This window comes from Armigeres subalbatus, chromosome 3, assembly GCF_024139115.2.
Source record: "Armigeres subalbatus isolate Guangzhou_Male chromosome 3, GZ_Asu_2, whole genome shotgun sequence".
Lineage (NCBI taxonomy): Eukaryota > Metazoa > Arthropoda > Insecta > Diptera > Culicidae > Armigeres > Armigeres subalbatus.
The window spans coordinates 413283879-413304091 of NC_085141.1; the positions used below are offsets into that span (position 1 = coordinate 413283879).

Genomic DNA, 20213 nt, shown 5'->3' on the forward strand with positions numbered 1-20213 from the left:
GCTTTATGCAACTGTCAATGGTGCGCGGCCTAAGACTGCACCAGTGCCCGTAATGTGCAATGCCCGAGAGGAGAATTTGCTGACAGACAAGACTATGGTTTCAGCCAGGTGGCAAGGAGCACTTCGAAGATTTATTGAACGGTAAAAATGAAGGTGTATTAAGGAGCAGGATGGACGTTGTCGGCGACGGTCAAGCTGTGGAACCACCAACGCTGGACGAGGTAAAGAAGGCTTCAAACGAGCTGGAAAACAGTAAAGCTGCTGGGAAGGACGAGATCGCAGTCGAGCTGCTCAAATACGGAAGTGAGCAGCTGCATCAATCAGTCCACCACATTATCCAAAAATATGGTAGGCTGAAGAACTGTCTGCCGGCTGGTTGGATGACCTCATATTCCCAATCTATGAGAAAGGGCACAGACTAGAGTGTGCCAATTATAGAGGGATCACCCTTCTCAACTCGGCGTACAAAACTCTGTCGCGTATCCTGTTTAACAGACTGATACCGCTTGAGGAGCCCTTCGTCGGCGACTATCAGGCAGGTTTTCTTGAGGGCCGATCAACGATGGAACGATTCCGGGAGTACAACTTGCAGACTCACCATCTGTTCATTGATTTCAAAGCAGCGGACGATTCAGTGAAAAGAAATGAGCCTTGGCAGATAATGTCCGAACATGGTTTTCCGGCTAAACTGATTAGACTGATCCGTACAACGCTGGATAGCTCGAAATTTGTATTCGGATTGCAGACGAAATGTCAATCTCTTTTGTGACCTTAGACGGATTGAAGCAGGGTGAATTTATTGTTCAACATTGCACTCGAAGGCGCTATTGGGAGATCTGGCGTGCAGAGGAACGGCACTATCATCACACGGTTGCATATGCTCCTGGGCTTTGCGGACGACATCGACCTCATTGGAATAGATCGCAGAGCAGTAGTGGAGGCTTTTGTACCAGTGAAGAGGAAGACGGCAAGGTATGGCTTAATCTTTAACTCTACCAGGACAAAGTTCATGGTGGCAAGTAGAGAAAGAGGAAGACTTAGTTGTGTTAGTGCGGAGGTAGTGCTTGATGGGAGTTTGTTTGAAGTTGTTTAAGAATTTGTTTACCTTGGAACGATTGTGACATATGACAATGACGTTTCGCGTGAAGAGAAAAGACGTATTGCTGCTGTGAATAGGGATTATGGATTACGTTAGCAGCAACATGCACACGGAAACGAAATTTGCTCTATACAAAACTCTGATTCTACCAGTGGTCCTTTATCAGTGGTGGAAATACTTGTTTCACGAGTAAGAAAAAAGTGTAATTGGGCCTACCAAAATGCCGCGGAACCTACTGCCTGCATTTTCTGGCGCTTGCTTTGTTCATGAGTACGGGCAGAGCAAAAACAAAAGGCAGAGCAGTATTTTGTTTGGGAGTAAAAATCACGGTAGCGAGTATTTGTGATTGCTTCGAATACAATGGATAGATGTGAATTGACATAAACACTTTAACAATAACCAATTGTGTTCTTGCTCGAACATCAGAGAGAAACAAGTTCCAAGGTAGTTTCGGCTGGACCACGTCCTGTAGATGGGCAACATCGAGCCCGAAACCGGTCGACAAAAAGGTGAATTTTGAAAATCTTTTTTCGTTTGTAAGAACCATAAGTGTTGTGTCCAGCGGGCTTGGTAGTCATATGGCTACTGCTTCTGCCTCATGCGCAGGAGGTTGTGGGTTACATCCCAGGTCCGTTCCATTCTCCTACTTTGTATCTTTCTCTATATTTCTCATATTCAAGCAATCGCTAGAACTGGAAATGGACTTCCATACCGTTTCCATTACTGTTCCTATACCTTCAACTTGAGTATTCTAACAGTAATCTGCTAGAATCGGAAATGAACTTATATCGCTCGTTTCCTACATCCAATTAGAAATTCCATCAGTTACCTTCTCCTTTCTATCACATTGGCAGCTAGTTAACCAAGACGGACCTCTGCCTCTCCAACCTAACCCAAAAATTCCAACATATTCCGCATGAACTCGTGGCAATTGCAGAGGTATAATCGGCTTACAGTAGGCGAGTGATTGCATCATGATTTCCTCCCTCTTCCTTCCCTACATTAACTTGCGTTCTGACTTGGCAGGTGCCAGTATGGCCTAACAATTGAGTTGTGCATTGAAGATGTGTGCTAGTAACAAGCAAACGTCTGTTGGCTCTCTGTGCAAGAACAGCTGATCTGGCCATAATGGAGTAGCAACTACGAGCAATCAATCAAGCTCAAGCTCAAGCTCAAGCTGTAAGAACCATAAGTGTTGTGTCCAGTCTCGCGTCGCGTTTTGTGTGTGTTTTATGACTTTTAGCAAATTACCCCGAATTACTCGCGAAGTTTCACGAACATTTTTCGGGGTTTGTTTTTTTTGTTTTCTCTGCGAGTAGTAGGTAGCCAAGAAAAAGGCAAAACAAATGTTCGCGAGTCTTCTGCATTGCCTACTTCTCGTTTTGTGAGTAAGGTTCGCAGATTTCCACTACTGCCCTTTATGGATATGAAGCATGGACGTTAAATGAGGTGGACCGGAGAGCTTTCGGGGTTTTCGAACGAAAAGTACTGCGTACAATACTCGGAGAGAAACTAGAAAATGGTGTGTGGCGCAGACGCATGAATCATGATACAGCAAGTATACAAAGAAGAAAATATTGTGAATCGTATAAAATACGGCAGACTTCAGTGGGCTGGTCACTCAGTGCGAATATCGGAAGAAAGAATAGCGAAAATAATTTTCAAAAGAGATCCAGATAGAGGCCGGCGACTTCGTGACTGCACACGGTGAAATCGGACCTGGGGACCCTAAACGTCCGGGGAAACTGGAGGACATCACCCAAGACCGACGATTATGAAGCTCTACACAACGCTAGGCATAGGTGTATCGATGCTGTAGCCAACCAGGTATCCAGGTAGGTACCAAAATCTTTTCCAATTCTGATCAATAGACAATAACAGAAGGCTGAGAAGAAATAGTTTTAAGAAAAAAATGTCCGAAGACAAATGCGAAAAGAGCAATAGGGCGGGATTATTGGTTTCCGTTGCCAAATTCTTTTTTCTTGAATATAAGTGGAAAAAATCTGCGGATAAGAATAACAAGAATCTCAACAAGGAAAGAACATTAATAAAATGCAATTTTAATTATTTCCATGAATATGGTTGGCGTATGAGAATAAAACGTTAAATCTCAGTCTTTTTGATCGAAACTGATTTAAATGACGCTAAAAGTAGGATCACACCTCGGGAATCTTGTTCCCATGTGCTCCCAAGCTGGAATTTCGTCGCGAAAAGTTAAAAAAAATCCTGGCCGATTTATAGTATGGTTTACAGCTCGGACTCTCGGAGATTTCCCCCAGATTGTATTTTAAATCGGACCGAATTTCTAATTTTTCATAACGGAAACCCATAAATCTAGTTCATCTAGTCATCTAGGTAGAAAAATAAGCATACAAGCTCCTGATGTGTGAACTAGCCTCAAAGTACGTGGGGACCTTGAAACTAGCCTTTAGTCCGACCAAATTTTCCCTCGGTTTAAAACTGCCCTAAACTCGATTTTGTTCAGTTGATTTATAAATTATTTTTTCATGCCGTCTTTTTTTGATAGTGAAGGATTTCGAAATATTCAGAATAATGCAGAAAAACTTTGGATAAGTTTTAATGTTTCGAAACGAATCAAATGATTAAACAATCTGTGGTAAAGCAGATTTGAAAAACATAAATCATATACTTCGGAAGATTTAAAAATAATAATCGAAAATGAACTTAATCTGAAAATTAGAATATTTGTCCCTGCGCTTAATTTTCTTGACTAGAGGCGTGACCTGATTTTTAGGAAATACTTGACCTCTAAGTTACTAATTGCGTTCAATCTACTGCACAGTGGTTCCCCCATAGGTCTTTATCGAAATTAAACAAGTTATCCCTAAACTGCTACTTTATGGTATACTATATAAGATACAATCGTCATTTTTATAGAATTTGAGCTAATATGCTCTGTACGGCTCTGTATAAGGCATCGAATTTGAGATAATCCAGGTAAATAAACTATACGTGAGAATGTTGGCATATCTCATGAAACTTATGTTTTACCCTTGAATTCCCTCTTGAAATATCCTCTGAGTAATTATTTACACTCTAATCTGTCATCTACATGCTATTTCAGCTGCGACCGTCCGCAACCTAACAAATGGTCAACGAACAAATGTGTTTGATGAACGGGTTCACAATTTTCTTCTGTATTTCATTAATATAATCCACCAAGAAAATATGTTTCCACTTCAAATTTCCTCCAGAAACATCCTGTGAGTAAATATTTACACTCTAATATGTCATCTAAAGCTAGGGTGACCATATGGTATCCAAAAGGAGGACATGTCCTCCTTTTTCGATAAAAATCAAATGTCCTCCCTTTGCGCTAAAATGTCCTCCTTTTTGCATACTTTCAAGAAACTATTAATAATGCAGAACATCAATTTACAATGAGTCTTCTTCTTCTTCTTATTGGCATTACATCCCCACACTGGGACAGAGCCGCCTCGCAGCTTAGTGTTCATTATGCACTTCCACAGTTATTAACTGCGAGGTTTCTAAGCCAAGTTATCATTTTTGCATTCGTATATCATGAGGCTAACACGATGATACTTTTATGCCCAGGGAAGTCGATTTACAATGAGTGTTTTACTTCATCTTGCCGAATAAAATATTACAACAGAGATTCATTCTCTAGCAAGATTGTTTGACATTTTCTCGGAATTGTTGGAACGGTACGTTCCATTGCATATGTGAGACGAAAAACAGCCGGATAGGCATGGATGCTATCCGTGATATTTTTACAACTCCGTGATGTCATCATATCTGTTACAAAATGCTTTAGAGAAATGAACAAAATGTGCCAAAATGGACTTCAACAGTAAATCAAAGTTGAATGTTTACTTTTATTGTTAATCTTCATCCAATGTGAACTATATTTGGAAACTCATTGTGAATATTTGCAGCTTATGGATTTGATTTGTTTTGAAAATGTGTTTTAGGAAACACGGATAGGAATCAAACCTACGGGTACAGACGGATTCTATTGCTACAAACAACAATTAAGAGCGTCGTGGCCATACAGTTCGCGGCGTAAGAAGTCTAATTGCATTCACATCTTAAACCTTCAAACTGTAAACAAATTCTCGTTAGTATTTAAGGAAATATTTCTGCTGGTCTACTAAAAATCTTGAGTAATATTCGGTAGGTTATATTGCTTAATGTTAAGAATTGTATGCGATGGTTCAGTCTTTTCTAACATTCAAAAATAGTAATTCAGTGTAACTTGATAAAATGGGGTGGGATGTTGCCTAAAGTGTCGGCTTTTTGATATCAAACACTTGTTTTGAAGCTTGTTTAATAGAAACTCATTACGAAGATGGTGAGTTCAAGCTTGTATGTCGCAATTGCTTTGCTTTAGGAAAAAAATTATTTCAAGTAAACTTAGTCTGCAAAAAAATGATCAAGTCAAACACAGAAAATTTTGTGTTGGGTTTTTTGTTTCCTATGTCCTCCTTTTTCAACTAAATGTCCTCTTTTTTCGCTACGATTTGTATGAACGTCCTCTTTTGGACGAATTTCATATGGTCACCCTATCTAAAGCCTATTTCAGCTGCGATCAAGCAAATGGTAAACAAATGAGGGGGTCAGACGGGAGGGATGTAAGTGACAAAAAATTGATTTTAAGATATTGAAAAGAAACTTTATTATGCCATAAAAAAATCAGCGTTAATTGAAACACAATTAAACATCACTAGTGGTTTCTACATAATTGAAGAAACGTAGTGTGCTGTGCTCAAATCAAGACGTGTTTGGTTTTCTGTGCGTCATTTTTTGCCTCCAGCATATTTGTTATGCAAAGAAAAAAAGGACACTGAAGCTACAAATCGGTGAACTTCAACCCGCGGCAGACGAAGATATCAAGATTTTCTGAGGAAGCTAACAGAGAAGCTTTTCGTTTTGTTATAATTTGATATTCTGTTCCTCTTCATTCCTTCATTCTTCATTTCAACATTTCCAATCATGCTCCAAATCGTTTGATTTCTTCGAATTCTTTTCCTTTTCATTTTATAATTTTACTTTAATATGTGTTCTCTAAATCGACTAGGAGAGGATCATATCATGAAACACCCACTTTGAACGCGCTTACAACGGCACACTAGAAGCTAACTCACAGAAATCAGAATAGCGAAAGGCATCTAGGGTCTGATTTCTCGAAATTAAACGCTTTGTTATCAAGTCATCGTCTCGGAAACTGGTGAGCACGTTCCAAATATTTGCTTTCTTTCTATCATTTCCTTATAAATTTGAAAAATGAAAATTGAACACTAAATACGTACAGGGCATCGTTTGTTACTATCGCCGCGGATATTGTGGGAGTCCCAGGTATCCGGTTCACGCTTTAGTTAGCAACGGTGGCTCTTCTTGACCTTCTATTCCCTGAGTAGTTAATACGAATAAGGGCGTCCTTGTGAAGTTTTGCTGTACCTGTTATGAATAACTAGTACATCCCGTTCCTACACTTCCTGAAGCAACTTAACTTGCTTCAGGGTAAATCCTTTTGTAGTACTAGTCTTCGTAACATAAAGGGCACCATTACGGAGCATGAGATATGATCAAATTATTCGTAGTACTACTCGACCAACACTCCCAGCTGGGTGAGGGATAGAGGATGACACACACACACTAGTAGTTTCTACATAATTAATGTTGAAGTCTAGGCGGGATAAATATATATTTTTAACATATTGCCCAATAATATTGAAAATTAGATTTTTTGACTATGGTCACTTACACCCCTTTGCCTCCAAACAAGTGGCTTGTATCCCTTTTCCACCAAATGATTTTAACAGTGCATTTATTCATAAATCAGAAAAAAAGAGAAATACTAGAGAATAAGTTTATTTCAATAATCATGATACATTATACGTAAGGGAAGATTTGTGTTCACATCATTCAGAATCATAATCTGTGAGATAATCACCTTCGGCAGCATCGTCTTCATTTTGTTTGTTTTTGCCGGAGGTGTGCTTAAGCGTAGTGTAAAATTCATGATTAACTGGAGGAAGATAGTTCATGAGCTTCTGAAGGTCGTTATACTCAGGTATCTTGATTGGCAGGTGTTCCTTGTATAAAACGCCCAAATTAATCGCCGAGGCCGACAAAGGGTGCCCTTGTTTTCTTTGTCGCATATCGATCGATTGGAATGGTTCATCATCTTCCAATGAGTTTTTGTAAAGCAAGGTAAATGGCGATGATCTCTCTATGCGTATCCATTGCATAGCTCTTATGCCTTTAATATGCTTATTGGAAACAACTTTCTGCATGTTTTCGATTGATTTAAAACTCTTGATTCCCATCCTAATGACTTCGAATTTATTGCTTGCAGTTTTAACAATATTAATCCAATTATCAGGAACTAACACGTATTGGGTCCGTTTTTTAGATTTTTCGATTATTCCGAAATCCTGATCGCACTCCATATACGAATGACCGGAAATTAGAAATTTGTGATCAATTTCTTCGATACTGGTTTTACTTATGATGTGCATCCAAAATTTTATAATATTGTGGTTCTTGTTCTGGCCTCCGCAGTTATCACTGAATGCAATAAGATGTTTGATTGTTGAAGGCAATGATTGAGCATATTGCAGCAGACATGATCCAACTTCTTGAGATCCCCTTCCACCCTCCCCTTCATGCCACATGAACATAGACGCTTCATTTGTGCCCAGATCATGTACACCTAAATTATAGGTCCAAAGTTGTCTGGTGTAAAACACAATACTAGAAGATAGCATAGGAGTAGGAAGAGTTTTCTCTAAGTCAAAGCAAAGTGCTCTTATCTGTGAGGGGTTGTTTTTTGCCATTTGTTTGGCCTTGTTTTTAGCCATTTTCGCCTTTTCCGCTTGTTTTAGATGAATTTCTGTAGCTTTCTTCGACCAATTCCTGATTATCTTCATTATTAATAGTATTTTCAAGTTTATCGCATGTCACACAGGTGTCAGTGTAAGGCATTTTGAACCGCAAATTAAACTGTGTGTTGAAAATATGACGATAATAGCTTTTTTTACAAAAGCTGATACATCTTTCGGATGTTCAAGTCGGGGGATAAATAACTGGTTTCACTATTGCACTGTCTTGAACAATGGCTTTGAAATTTGGGAAAAGATTGGATATGTTCTCTGATAATTTTTATACGATCCTCAGACATTTTATTGGATGGTGCATGTTTTCCTCGCAAATCAGTTCTACAAACTCCACTTGATTGTCTTTTTTTCAGAACATTATCGTATCTTTTCCGACTGTTGTCTAAAGTCTTAAGTAAAAACGACTTGCAAATGCGTTTTCCTATCAGTTTTATACGAGTCCCCACATTTTTTTGGTTTTCCAAGACAAGATTTTTACGACGTTTTACGACAAAGGTTTCAATCGCAGAAGAAATAAAAGATGTTTGCAAATTCCAGGAGCTCAACTTCCAATAATCGTCGAACATATTTTTTCGATCACCATCAGAGAAATCGGAGCACTTATAGCGGCAATCATGATCACCAATAGGTTGTAAAGTCTTATTCTTATGTCAATTACCTTTAAGATCAGTATAGATCTGTCCTGAATTCCATAGTCTGCTTAGTACGTTCAGCTTCCATGAATTAGTTTGTAGCCGGTAAGGAGCGATCCGTCCTTAAAAGCACGTGGCTTAAGCGCCACTCCATTAAGGAGACCACGGCCCAAGTTAATTTGCCCGGATGAGACTCCAAAAGGCGAGTCCGTTTATTTCCCAGATAGGATTTACGGATTGTTCCAACAGACTAGGAGCTAATTCTTGCCAAACGGTATCACCTTATCTATCGCAGCATGCTTTACAGCCATGAAGCCACTCAGAGAGACGGTGAGAGTCCACAACACCTAATGAATTCTAAGCGTGAGTGCGCCTATCATCATCGGCAGACTCTCTCCGCTCGCCTGCTTTTCTACAAAGAATTGGAAGCATACAGCATACCCAATCAAACTCAATGAAAACAGAGGACGGCACTCGAAACTAAGATGACGCGTTATGACGAAAAATACAATTAATGAACATGGAAAACATTAATGAACATTTATTTCCTTACTTCTAATAGTGTGTGCTCTGTGCGTTCTGCGCTATTACGGGACGTCACAACTAACTTTCGTGCATCTCCTTCACATTCTGCGCTCCTGTTAACTGGTTAGGTGGTGGCAAATTAGCTCACGCATCGCATGTGCACGGTCCGTGATGACGGACCCAATTACTTGTCGGCGGGTAGCAGCTCACGACAAAGGAAAACAGCGCGATGGATTTAGCGGCACATCCTTCAGTCTACGACTGGCACAAAAAACGTTTCCTCCGCGGCGCCCTCCTCGGACGCCGCACTCCAATAAAAAAAAAGCGTTTGCTGACTCACCGGTTTGTTTGGGCTTACTGACCTGACCCAGTCGATGACCTGCCGGTGGGGTCGACGCTCCCGGCTTGTTGGGGGCCGGTGATTGCTTCTTAATGAAGCGCTGCACGATGGCGGTTGCTTGCCGGCGGTTTGACGGGCCGGCTGGTGGATCTCGTCCACGTGGAGGTCCCCTGGCCTTCCCTCGGACTAATATGTTACCGGATCAGTCCGCTTCCGACCAGTTGACGGTTGTCGGGGATTTTCCGTCCGTTGGGGAAAGCGTCGCGCTTGGGTGCGGAAAGAATCTGCGGGCGGGAAAATCAAGCCAATCTGGCTACACAACACATATGAGCACAAACACATTTAGCACACTTTAGAGCAACAAACTTTACCTTCACAAGGTTTTCTTCGCCTACTCTCGCACACAAAATCTTTACGCACACTTTCTGCCTAATTGCTAAGAAATGAACAATTATTAATTAACTAATTATATTTAAAGTCACAGTAGCACATACTTTCGAACAATTGAATTATTTACTTGCAAACGCGGACACTTCCAACTCGTTGGCTGATCACGAACGAAATGATCGAGTCCATGAATCCTCAGAACATGGATGGCTCGTACACAACAGGAACACGTAATTTCCCGACCCCTTTTCGTGTACGATCGAGACCTTATTGGCACGATGGATAATTGACACGAAAGTTGTGCTGCATTCCTTCTCCCACCTTATCCGAACAACAAATGGCCTCGACCTTGAAGAGCTTGGCTAATTGATAGTGCCTTTGCCTATGTCAAGGGACAATTATGCAAATTAATTGGCGATTGAAAGATGTAACTGCTTACAATCTACCTTATTTACAAAAACTATATACAAATTTATTCACAATATTCCTGACTGCTACAAGTTTTCCGTAACCGTTTCCGAGTTCGTTCGCTTGCTTCTTTATCAGCCCGATATGAACATTCACCTTCCTCAAAGCTGTTATTCACTGTTTCATCATTCGCTTCCCAGCTGTTTGATACAGTTTCATCTGCTGATAATGTCACCGCAGAAATGAATGATCCACACAATTCAGATTCAAGCTTCACGTCATATGCTGGAGTTTCCTCGCTGCTAAACATCTTGGTTTCATAAACTTTAAATAAAACAGCGTTTTTGTCGACAGGTACTATTATTCAAATTTATAAACACTTGTGAATGTAAGGTAAAATGCCCAATAGTGGCCCCCCTAGTAGCGAAATTTTGCTCTTTTTGTCATAAGGAGTAGAAATTTTCAGCATATTAATTCTGCTTGACATCTAATACCATGTTCTGCATCTCCTCTTCACGATACATACATAAAACACTCAAATATACGACGTTATTCGTTGAAATTAACATTTTTTAAGTCTGACTGAATGCGCCATATAGTAGACCCCCTGGGGATCTATAATAGGAATTTGCTTCCCTACATATAGTCGACACTTCATTTGATTTTTATGTTCCGTTTCGGGACGTTCTTCTTCCCTATTATGGACACCCCAAAATATTCCTATAATGGACACTCTCGTGTTTATTTTTTAAAGAATAGTAAAAAATCATTTAATTTTTTTTCCATTGCATTTCCAATGAATGTAATCAAATCATAGGACTGTAAGGTAGGTTCTTCCGACGGAATTTCATATCAAAATGTTTACATTGTGCTGTAATAATGCCAAAATGGCTGAAGGGTCCACTATCGGTTGGGGTCCAACTATTGAGCACTTTACCCTATAACCCAACCAAGCAAATGGTAAACAAACGACTTTACTGTTTCTTCGACGGAAACACCATTTTCTTCTAAATTTTGTTATTTTCATCCTCCAAAAAATATGTTTCCCCTTCAAATCCCCTCCAGAAACATCCTGTGAGTAAATATTTACACTCTAATCTGTCATCTAAAAGCTATTTCAGCTGCGACCATCTGCGACCAAACAAATGGTAAACAAATAGCTTTACTATGTTTATTCGACGGAAACACAATTTTCTACTCAATTTTGTTATCTTCATCCTCTAAGAAAGTATGTTTTCCCTTCAACTCCCCTCCAGAAACGTCCTCTGGGTGAATATTTACACTCCAATCTTTCATTTAAAGGCTATTTCAGCTCCAACCGTCTACGACAAAGCTGAGGGTGAACAAATAGCAAAATTATGTTTGTTGAACAGATATAATATGTTCTGCTCAATTTAGTCGTGTACCGTTTTAATTTCTTTTTGAATATCCTTTAAGTGTATTGATATTTCTGGCTGCTGCCTAAATGGGATTTCAGTTACCACAGTCTGCGACTGAGCTAGGAAATAAATAAAGCATGGTAAAAAATTACCAAAATTGACGAACACGAGTATTATGTTTTCTTGATCATGTTTAACTTTATGAGACTGAAAAGCATGTTTCTCCCCGATTTCCACTCTCAGACATCTCAGAGAAAATATTTAAATTTTTAGCTATCATTTAAGAGCTATGTGTGTGCAGATTATTAAATAATTTATCGTGGATCACAAATGATTTAGGTGAAAAAATATTATATTTAACCTTAAAATGAAATATTAAACCTTTAAGCCTAAGTATACGTGAAGGCTATACGTTTGTTCCAAAAACGAACTGTTATAGGATGCCCGGAGACCCACAGTACTAGATACCAGATGATATATGTCTATGCGTGTAAATGTGTGTGTATGTATGTGCGAAAAAAAATCACTTATTTTTTAGCACTTATACTTAACCGAGCTCGGAACAAGCTGCATTCGACGTGGAGCCAGATCGCACAATGGGCCTAAAAGTTATGGCAAAAATACAAGTTTTGTATATGCACTGGAAAGGCATAAACACCGCTAGGTGTTTTGGTTTATTTTCGTTTACTACTTTCACAATAACAAGCATCTTCTTACCCACGCATCTTCCTCAAGAATGTAAATTGAACGTTGTTTGTTAGATTTTTACAAAAAATATTGAATTCGGCTCCGCAAAGTATGATAATGACTGAGCCTACCAAATAATTAAAAAATATGCTGTTTAACCCGAAAAATAATGAAAGTACATCATTTTACAGTATAATTTCCGTAATTAATATTTATGACCGCCCTTCTAGGGGAATGGAACCACTGTGCACTGATGAAATTGGCCAAACTTTAATGCCTCCGGAGTAAGCAGAAAAATCATTGACTATGAAAAATCTCCCGGCGAAGCACCTATTGTCATTAACTCTAGACCAACATTTGAAAAGAGCGTAGCAGCCAAAATTAATTCTTCTGATTTCTCCAGGGCTGACAATCATCATCGTCATAGCACGAAATTCCACAGTAGCGACGAGTTGCATTGTCTTCATTGCTACTCTACACATCGTCAATGACGCGCACGACGACGTTAGCTTTCGTCGTGTAACCAAATCGTTCTGACGACATCGAAGAACGAGCAGCTGCCATGCGAAGATTTTTACTAATTATTTGTAATAATGAATTTGAAGCAACGTATGAAAGCGTTATGCATGTTATTGATACATTTATGTTACCAAATTTCCTACTATTTGTTTATTTGAGACGCTATTATGTTTTTAACCAGTCCGTCTATAATGACGTGCAATCAATTGTGTGAAGAAGTAACGACGAAAATCGTCATAACTTTTGGGCTGCGCGACTATCGTCGTGGTACGCATGCGGCGCGAAGAAAACGAATAGGTGTTGCGTCGTGCAATGTTATAACGAATACTAATTTTCTTCATACGACGAGAATGACTATTGTCAGCCCTGGATTTCTCATCTACATGTATAGCTATTGAAGTCATGAAGAGGAAATAATGGTTTTCATAGCCGTTATAAAACTAAAAATGTTACTTGGATACTGCTTGAGAAATTCATCAGCACCGCTAGGTGGATCTATCTAGGGTTTAGTGTATCGATTAGGATGGCACAAATCGATAGAGCTTTCACAAAACTATCGTACATTAGCTAATTCGAAAACCACTTATGGGCATTAGTGTTATCACCGACTCGGTACGCCCCATTCCACATGCTCAATCCCTTACTCCTCGAAAAGGAAAGTTTGGTTTATTAATTTCCATTTCACCTCAAATTGGATTATGTACCGATCCCAGGGTGAAACACTTTATATGTAGTTTAAGCGTTGTAGCGAAATATCAGAATATGCTATCTCTACCCCCCCCCCCCCTTTGCACTTCAACGCAAAATATCGTTAATTGGATTGAAAACTGTTGATTGATGCCTCCGACATACGGCTTTCGGATGGAAAAAGCTTTTCAATTTAAACTCACTCGGGCATAACAGCTTGGGTGTATGCAATAACAATTTTAATAAACGATGTCACTAATGAGAATTTAATACGCGGTAACTATTAAAGGATATTATTGGGCGCCGGTAGTAAACTCGCATATGGGTTGATTGGAAGCTTTTAGTGTCATCCATTATGAGTTTTATGATCGTCATTATGAAGCTATCTGCGTTTCGGAACCGATGGATGCCTTCTCGGTTGTTGGATCGTCTGAAAAGAAGGATATTTTTTCGAATTGGAAAGTTAGTAAAATCGAACGCATTACTTACACTGACACTTGTAGGTACGAGAGAATTTCTTCTTTATATAAAATTTGTATACCAAAAAAGCAGCGACTGCGGTGAGTGTTGTGGCACATAAACAGATAATAAAAACTGGCCAATTGAATCCCGAAATTTGTTTTAATTGATCGCACCAGCAAAGTCCCGGCTCTATACAACAAACACCAATGCAATCAAAGCATATTGGATCACAGTTTGAAGTGACGTTTGATAGCTCATATCCATCGTTACATTCACATTCATTTGGTGCGATGCAGTTTCCGTTTCTACAACCCTCGCACACTGGAAGACAAAAGTACGGGCTCTCAAGATTGGCGTAGCCTTCGTTGCACAAACAGTTCAAGTGAATGCAAGTGCCTTGTTCTACCGTGCAGTTGTTTTCGCATATTGAGACACACCACGGGTCATCAATGACAGCATGTCCGGGATTGCACTGGCACTGATTAGGTGCCACATTTTCCCTCCCCACAGTCATGATCACAAATTGGGCTACATGATCCGTCGTCTCTGGTTTCGTGTCCATCGGCGCATCTGAATATCCCAGGGGCAGTGCAAATTGCGTTATCCGGCAGACTGCCACAAACTGGGTTGCATTGGGACAGCACATCATTATCTGACGAAAGTTCGTAGCCATTGTGACAGGAACAGTTGTTGGGACCAATGCAGGAACCATAGGTGCAATTAATGAAACTTGGATCACAAAAGGGCTGGCAGTCGAAATCATTAATGGCGGTATAGCCTTCATAACAGCTGCATACATTTGGCTTTTGGCAAATCCCATTTGAGCAGGGTTGGTCACAGCGTGGTTCACAATAAGATGAATTGACTTGGTTGAATCCGAGCAGACATTCACACACATCCGTATCGATGCAGTGCCCATTTACGCAAGCCGGGTTACAGAGTGGAGTACACCTTAGGATCGTATCCGCTCCCTCAGTTAGTTCGAAGCCTTCGTGGCAGTCACAGGTGTCGACGTCTGTGCAGTTACCATGCGTATCGCAGTCGACCACTTCCGGATTACAGTAGAAGGAGCATTTGTTTGTAGTGTTATGAATTTTCTGATATCCATACTCGCATGCACAAGAGCCGGGAGCGATGCAGTGTCCGTTCTCACAGGGTGGATCGCAAACTGGTTCACAGGCATGCGAACTACCTGCGGCTTGCTGGTAGCCATTTAAACATTGACACGAACCGTCCTCTTGGCAAGTAGCATTGATGCATTTAGGGCTGCACTTTGATTCGCAAGCCAACTTGGAGTCTCCTTCCTGGTAGATAACGAAGCCTACATCACAGCGTAGAACATTCGGAGCAATACAGCTTCCGTTCACGGCGTCTACATAGCGTGCATCACACACTGGTTCGCAGTAACTACTGTTCACTGATTGATATCCATTCAGGCACTTGCATTTATTCACGCCAATGCATTCGCCATTTTCGCATGGTGGATCGCACAATGCAGTGCATTTATGTGATTCATTCAATTTCCGGTAGCCGTGCCAGCAAATACATTCTCCCGGTTCACCACAGTTGCCATTTTCACACTTAGGATCACAATCCGGGACGCACTTGTTTTGAATCAACTTATAGCCACTATTACAAACACACTTGTTTGGGGCCGTACACATTCCATTGGTACAATCCACCCACGTGGGATCACACACCGGATTACACGTGAACTGATCATATTTGGACAGTTCGTACCCGAAAAGACAATCACAACGATTCTTTCCTGAGCATACTCCGTTTGCACACGGTCTGTCACATTTGGCCGTACAAACCGTGTTGTTCTTTACTCCGAAATCCAAGAGCTTTTCATTGAAGTAGTAGCCGTCTCTACAGACGCACTGATTCTCCGCGCTGCACTCCCCATTTATACAGTCATCCTCACATTTAGGAACGCACAATCCAGCATCATTTTTAATGAATCCCTTCGAACAGACGCATTGATTCGGAGCAACGCAGTCTCCGTTGACGCAGGTCATGCACTGCGGTACACATCTGTCGCCAATCATGAGGTATCCGGTATTGCACGAGCATGTGTCGGGTGCCGTGCAGCGTCCATTGGTGCAGCCATTTTTGCACACAGGAATACACTCAGATCCGACTTCGTGGTACCCATCGCAGCAGCCTTGCTTGTTGGTCACTGCGTAGTCAAGCTGAAAGGGAGAACACAGATAAGGAGCGGTTATTAGGATCCCAATATTGAGCACTAATCGATTACATAGCATTGATTTGAATGGCAGGTACAAGCAACTGTACGTCTGGAGCCGTAACAATAAATATATTGGTTCTCTGTGGTAGTTTTGGAATAACTTTTCGATACTGCAGTCCTAGGAAAAAGAAAATAATTGAATAACAAATGTTCAGCAGATCAAAATCAATCGCTTACTTTACTTGATTCGTGCAATATTTACTCTCAGAGATTTCAATTGCTGAAATCAACACAACCAATAGCGCCGAGCTGCACTCTTTGAAGAGATTCATCTTGACTTAATTACAGCTCAAGTAGAACTGAATCTTTGCAAAAATTTAGTCGCTGTTTATTGTTCTGCCATTCAATCTTCAGCTTTTGGATATGTGTTATCACGAATAGTGCAAAGGGTGTACAGAATCAAATTGCTTCACTTTCAAAAACGATAACATTTCGTCTCCTGGGTTGATTATGATGAAATTTTGTGTACGGCGGCTTTAGCATGTTTTATTTACACTGCGTGTGTTTCATTGTGAAATTTCCAGCAGTTTCGAAATTACAGTCGAAGGACAAGACCGTGCGCGACATACATGATCTTGTGCCCTCACATAAAAAATCCACACCTTTAGAAAAGATGCCAATGGCCCCTAAATCACCGGAGCTGCGGTCGATCCAAAGATATTGGGCTAGAATAAAAGTTGGAGCTTTGAAGGGCAGGCATCCACAATTTTGCATTATGGAACATGAAATGCTTTATTGGTCTCGCACGTTAACATTTTTCATTGGCCAATAATAATAATAATAATAATAATAATCGTAGGAGGAAGAGGCGTCACCGATATACAAACACTATGTGTTTCCCAGATCCAGCAGTTGCGAAGATACTTCGTGGAAAGCCAGAACCGCCACGAAATCTATCGCGCTGTGTGTGAAGCTGACCACGGATTCAGTGCCCTGCATCTGGCGCAGGAGGCCTATCAGCTGAATTGCGACATCAAATCTGTCGACGAGATGATCGTATCGTGGAAGCAGAAGGAGTTACATGGGACGCACCCCCATCAACTGGAGCTGGAATATATCGACAAAGCGGCGTCGAATACGTGGCTGGTGCGGGGTGAACTCTTCTCGGAAACAGAAGGATTCATGGTGGCCATCCAGGACCGGGTAATTGCGACGAAGAACTATCGGCACTATATATTGCACGAAAACGTGGAGGACCGCTGCAGGAAGTGCAATTCAGTAGGAGAGACGATCGAACATATCGTGTCCGGGTGTTCAGCCTATCTCGGTCGTCATAACGAAGTAGCCAAGATTGTGCACCAACAGCTTGCTTTAAAGCACAACTTGGTTAACCAGTTTGTCGCCTACTACAAATATGTGCCTGTCCCGGTTCTGGAAAATAGTTTCGTGAAGCTGTACTGGGATCGCGAGATCATAACGGATGTCCTCATTCGTGCCAATCGGCCCGATATTGTGGTCTACGACAAAAGGATGAAGCGGGTAACCCTCACCGACATTGCTGTACCGCTTGACCATAATGCTCAAACAACATACTCCAACAAGATAACCAGAAGTACCACGACTTGGCGGAGGAGTTGCAACATATGTGGCACCTAGAGGACGTGCGTATAGTTCCGGTTGTTATCGCAGCAACCGGAATCGTCCCGAAATCTCTTCTGCGATCCTTAAGAGAGCTGCAACTATCTCATAACCTCCATAGCATCCAAAAGACAGTGGTTCGTGGAACTTGCAGCATCGTTAGAAGATTCCTGAACCACCATAACTAATACATCCGGTGCAAACGTTTATTATAGGATTTTAAGTCAACCGGCGAATGAGGTCCACAGAGCCTAATCTCCTTTGGCATTCAGATTGCCCGGGGTAGGTGAAAATTCCCAGCACGCCAAAACTCTATAATAATACTATAGCTCAGCCCGTGCCGACAAGGCAAAACAGAAACGGCAGCAGAAGAAATCATCAAGGCAATGCTGCACCTGCTGATGTTGCTGTGGTTGATCGACGTCAATCACTCACGTTGGCAGGCCGCCGACAGCAACGGATCATGTGGACAAGTGAGATGAATCAATACGTGATCCGTTGCTACTACGTTTGCACCAGGATGGAGACGGATATGTCCGGCAGACCGGCGATGCTGGAGATGTTCAATGAGAGCTTCCCTCGGTTTGGACCCCAGCTTGACTAGAACAAGTTGTATACACGCCAGAGTGCTATTATGTCACATAATATGCTGACTCCAGAAGACGTAGAGTATATCAAGCGGGAAGTGCAGAGGGAACTAGGAGAGGAGGAGGAGGCAAGATCGAGCGATACGTCGAGAAGGAGTTCTGTTGGGTTGGATGCAACAATCGCAAGTAACCGTCGTGATTCGATTGCACCCGCCGCTCCAGGACTTACTTACTTACTTATGGATCCTGTACACCTCCGGTGGTGCAAAGGGCCGACTTGAAAGATCTCCATCCTGAGCGATGCCCGGTTATCGCTTTAACCTGTTGCCAGGTTAGATTTCGGTCGACTTCTTTTATTTCTTTATTGAGGCTTCTCCGCCATGAGCCTCTGGGTCTGCCTCTGCTGCGATGTCCCGCTGGGTTCCAGTCTAATGCTTGCTTACAGATTTCGTTTCCGCCCCTACGTAGAGTGTGGCCGACCCAGCCCCACTTCCGATCCCGAATTTCTGTTGTTATCGGCCTCTGGTGACAACGACGATGGAGCTCGTTGTTTGAGATCCAGTTGTGAGGCCACCAGGCCCGAATTATATACCGCAGGCATCTGTTAATGAACACCTGCAGCCGTTGAGTGTTCTCCACTGATACACACCATGTTTCCCTAGCGTATAACAGCACAGATTTCACGTTAGAGTTGAAAATTCGTATTTTGGTGCGTTCACTTATCTGCCTGTTTTTTCAGATATTTCTTAAACTCGCAAAGGCAGCCCTTGCTTTCTTGGATCCGTGCGCCTATGTCGATCTTGGTACCGCCGTCTGACGCCATTTGGCTACCAAGATATTGGAAGCTTTCAACATACTCCACTTGTTGCCCAGCTACTGTGAAACTGGAAGGAGGCACCGTGTTTACATCCAACGATTTGGTTTTGTTGACGTTGATGACTAAACCTGCCGAGGAGGAGCGATCGGCAAGGTCGTTGAGCTTACTCTGCATATCAGAGCGCCGTTGCGCGAGTAGTGCAACGTCATCCGCCAATTCGAAGTCGTTTAGGTGCTCCATGGTTATAGGCTGCCATAACAGCCCGCGGTTTGGTTCACGGTCAATCGCATCTACCAGAATCTCATCGATTACGATGAGGAACAGTAACGGTGATAGAATACATCCTTGCCTCACACCAGCTACGACCCGGATAGGGTCGGACAGGACCCCATTGTGCAGCACTCTACACGAAAAGGCCTCGTACTGTGCTTCGATGAGGCCGATGATTTTCTCAGGAACCCCTTGCGTCTCAGGGCGCCCCACATATTCTCGTGATTGAGACGGTCGAAAGCTTTTCATAGTCAATGAATACCAAGTAAAGGGACTCTTGGAATTCGTTGACCTGCTCCAAAATGATGCGGAGCGTGACAATATGGTCCACACAGGATCTTCCGGCACGGAATCCGGCTTGCTGCCGCCGGAGAGTCGCATCGATCTTCTCCTGGATCCGGGCTAGGATAATTTTGCACAGGACTTTGAGAACGGTACACAGCAACATAATGCCTCGCCAGTTATCGCATACAGTCAGGTCACCCTTTTTGGGCACCTTCACTAAGATACCTTGCATCCAGTCGACCGGGAAAGTTGCGGTGTCCCAGATATTACGAAATAAACGATGCAGTAGTTGAGCGGATGTCATGGGGTCAGCTTTGAGCATCTCGGCTGATATGCGGTCGACCCCTGGGGCTTTATTCGATTTCATGCTTTGGATGGCTGTTTGAATCTCTAGCAGTGATGGAGCTTCGGTATTGACG

The 20213-nt window shown here is 41.8% G+C and overlaps 1 protein-coding gene across 1 annotated transcript; it reads right to left on the minus strand.

Annotated features, from left to right (window-relative positions):
- Positions 1-13763: 13763 nt before the first annotated feature.
- Positions 13764-16549, minus strand: LOC134224226 (cell death abnormality protein 1-like). Its single transcript, XM_062703540.1, is given in 5 exon segments — positions 13764-13974; positions 14034-14497; positions 14499-16201; positions 16267-16375; positions 16435-16549. Coding segments are annotated over 5 exon segments (2427 nt in total). The 5' UTR covers positions 16530-16549; the 3' UTR covers positions 13764-13918.
- Positions 16550-20213: the final 3664 nt, after the last annotated feature.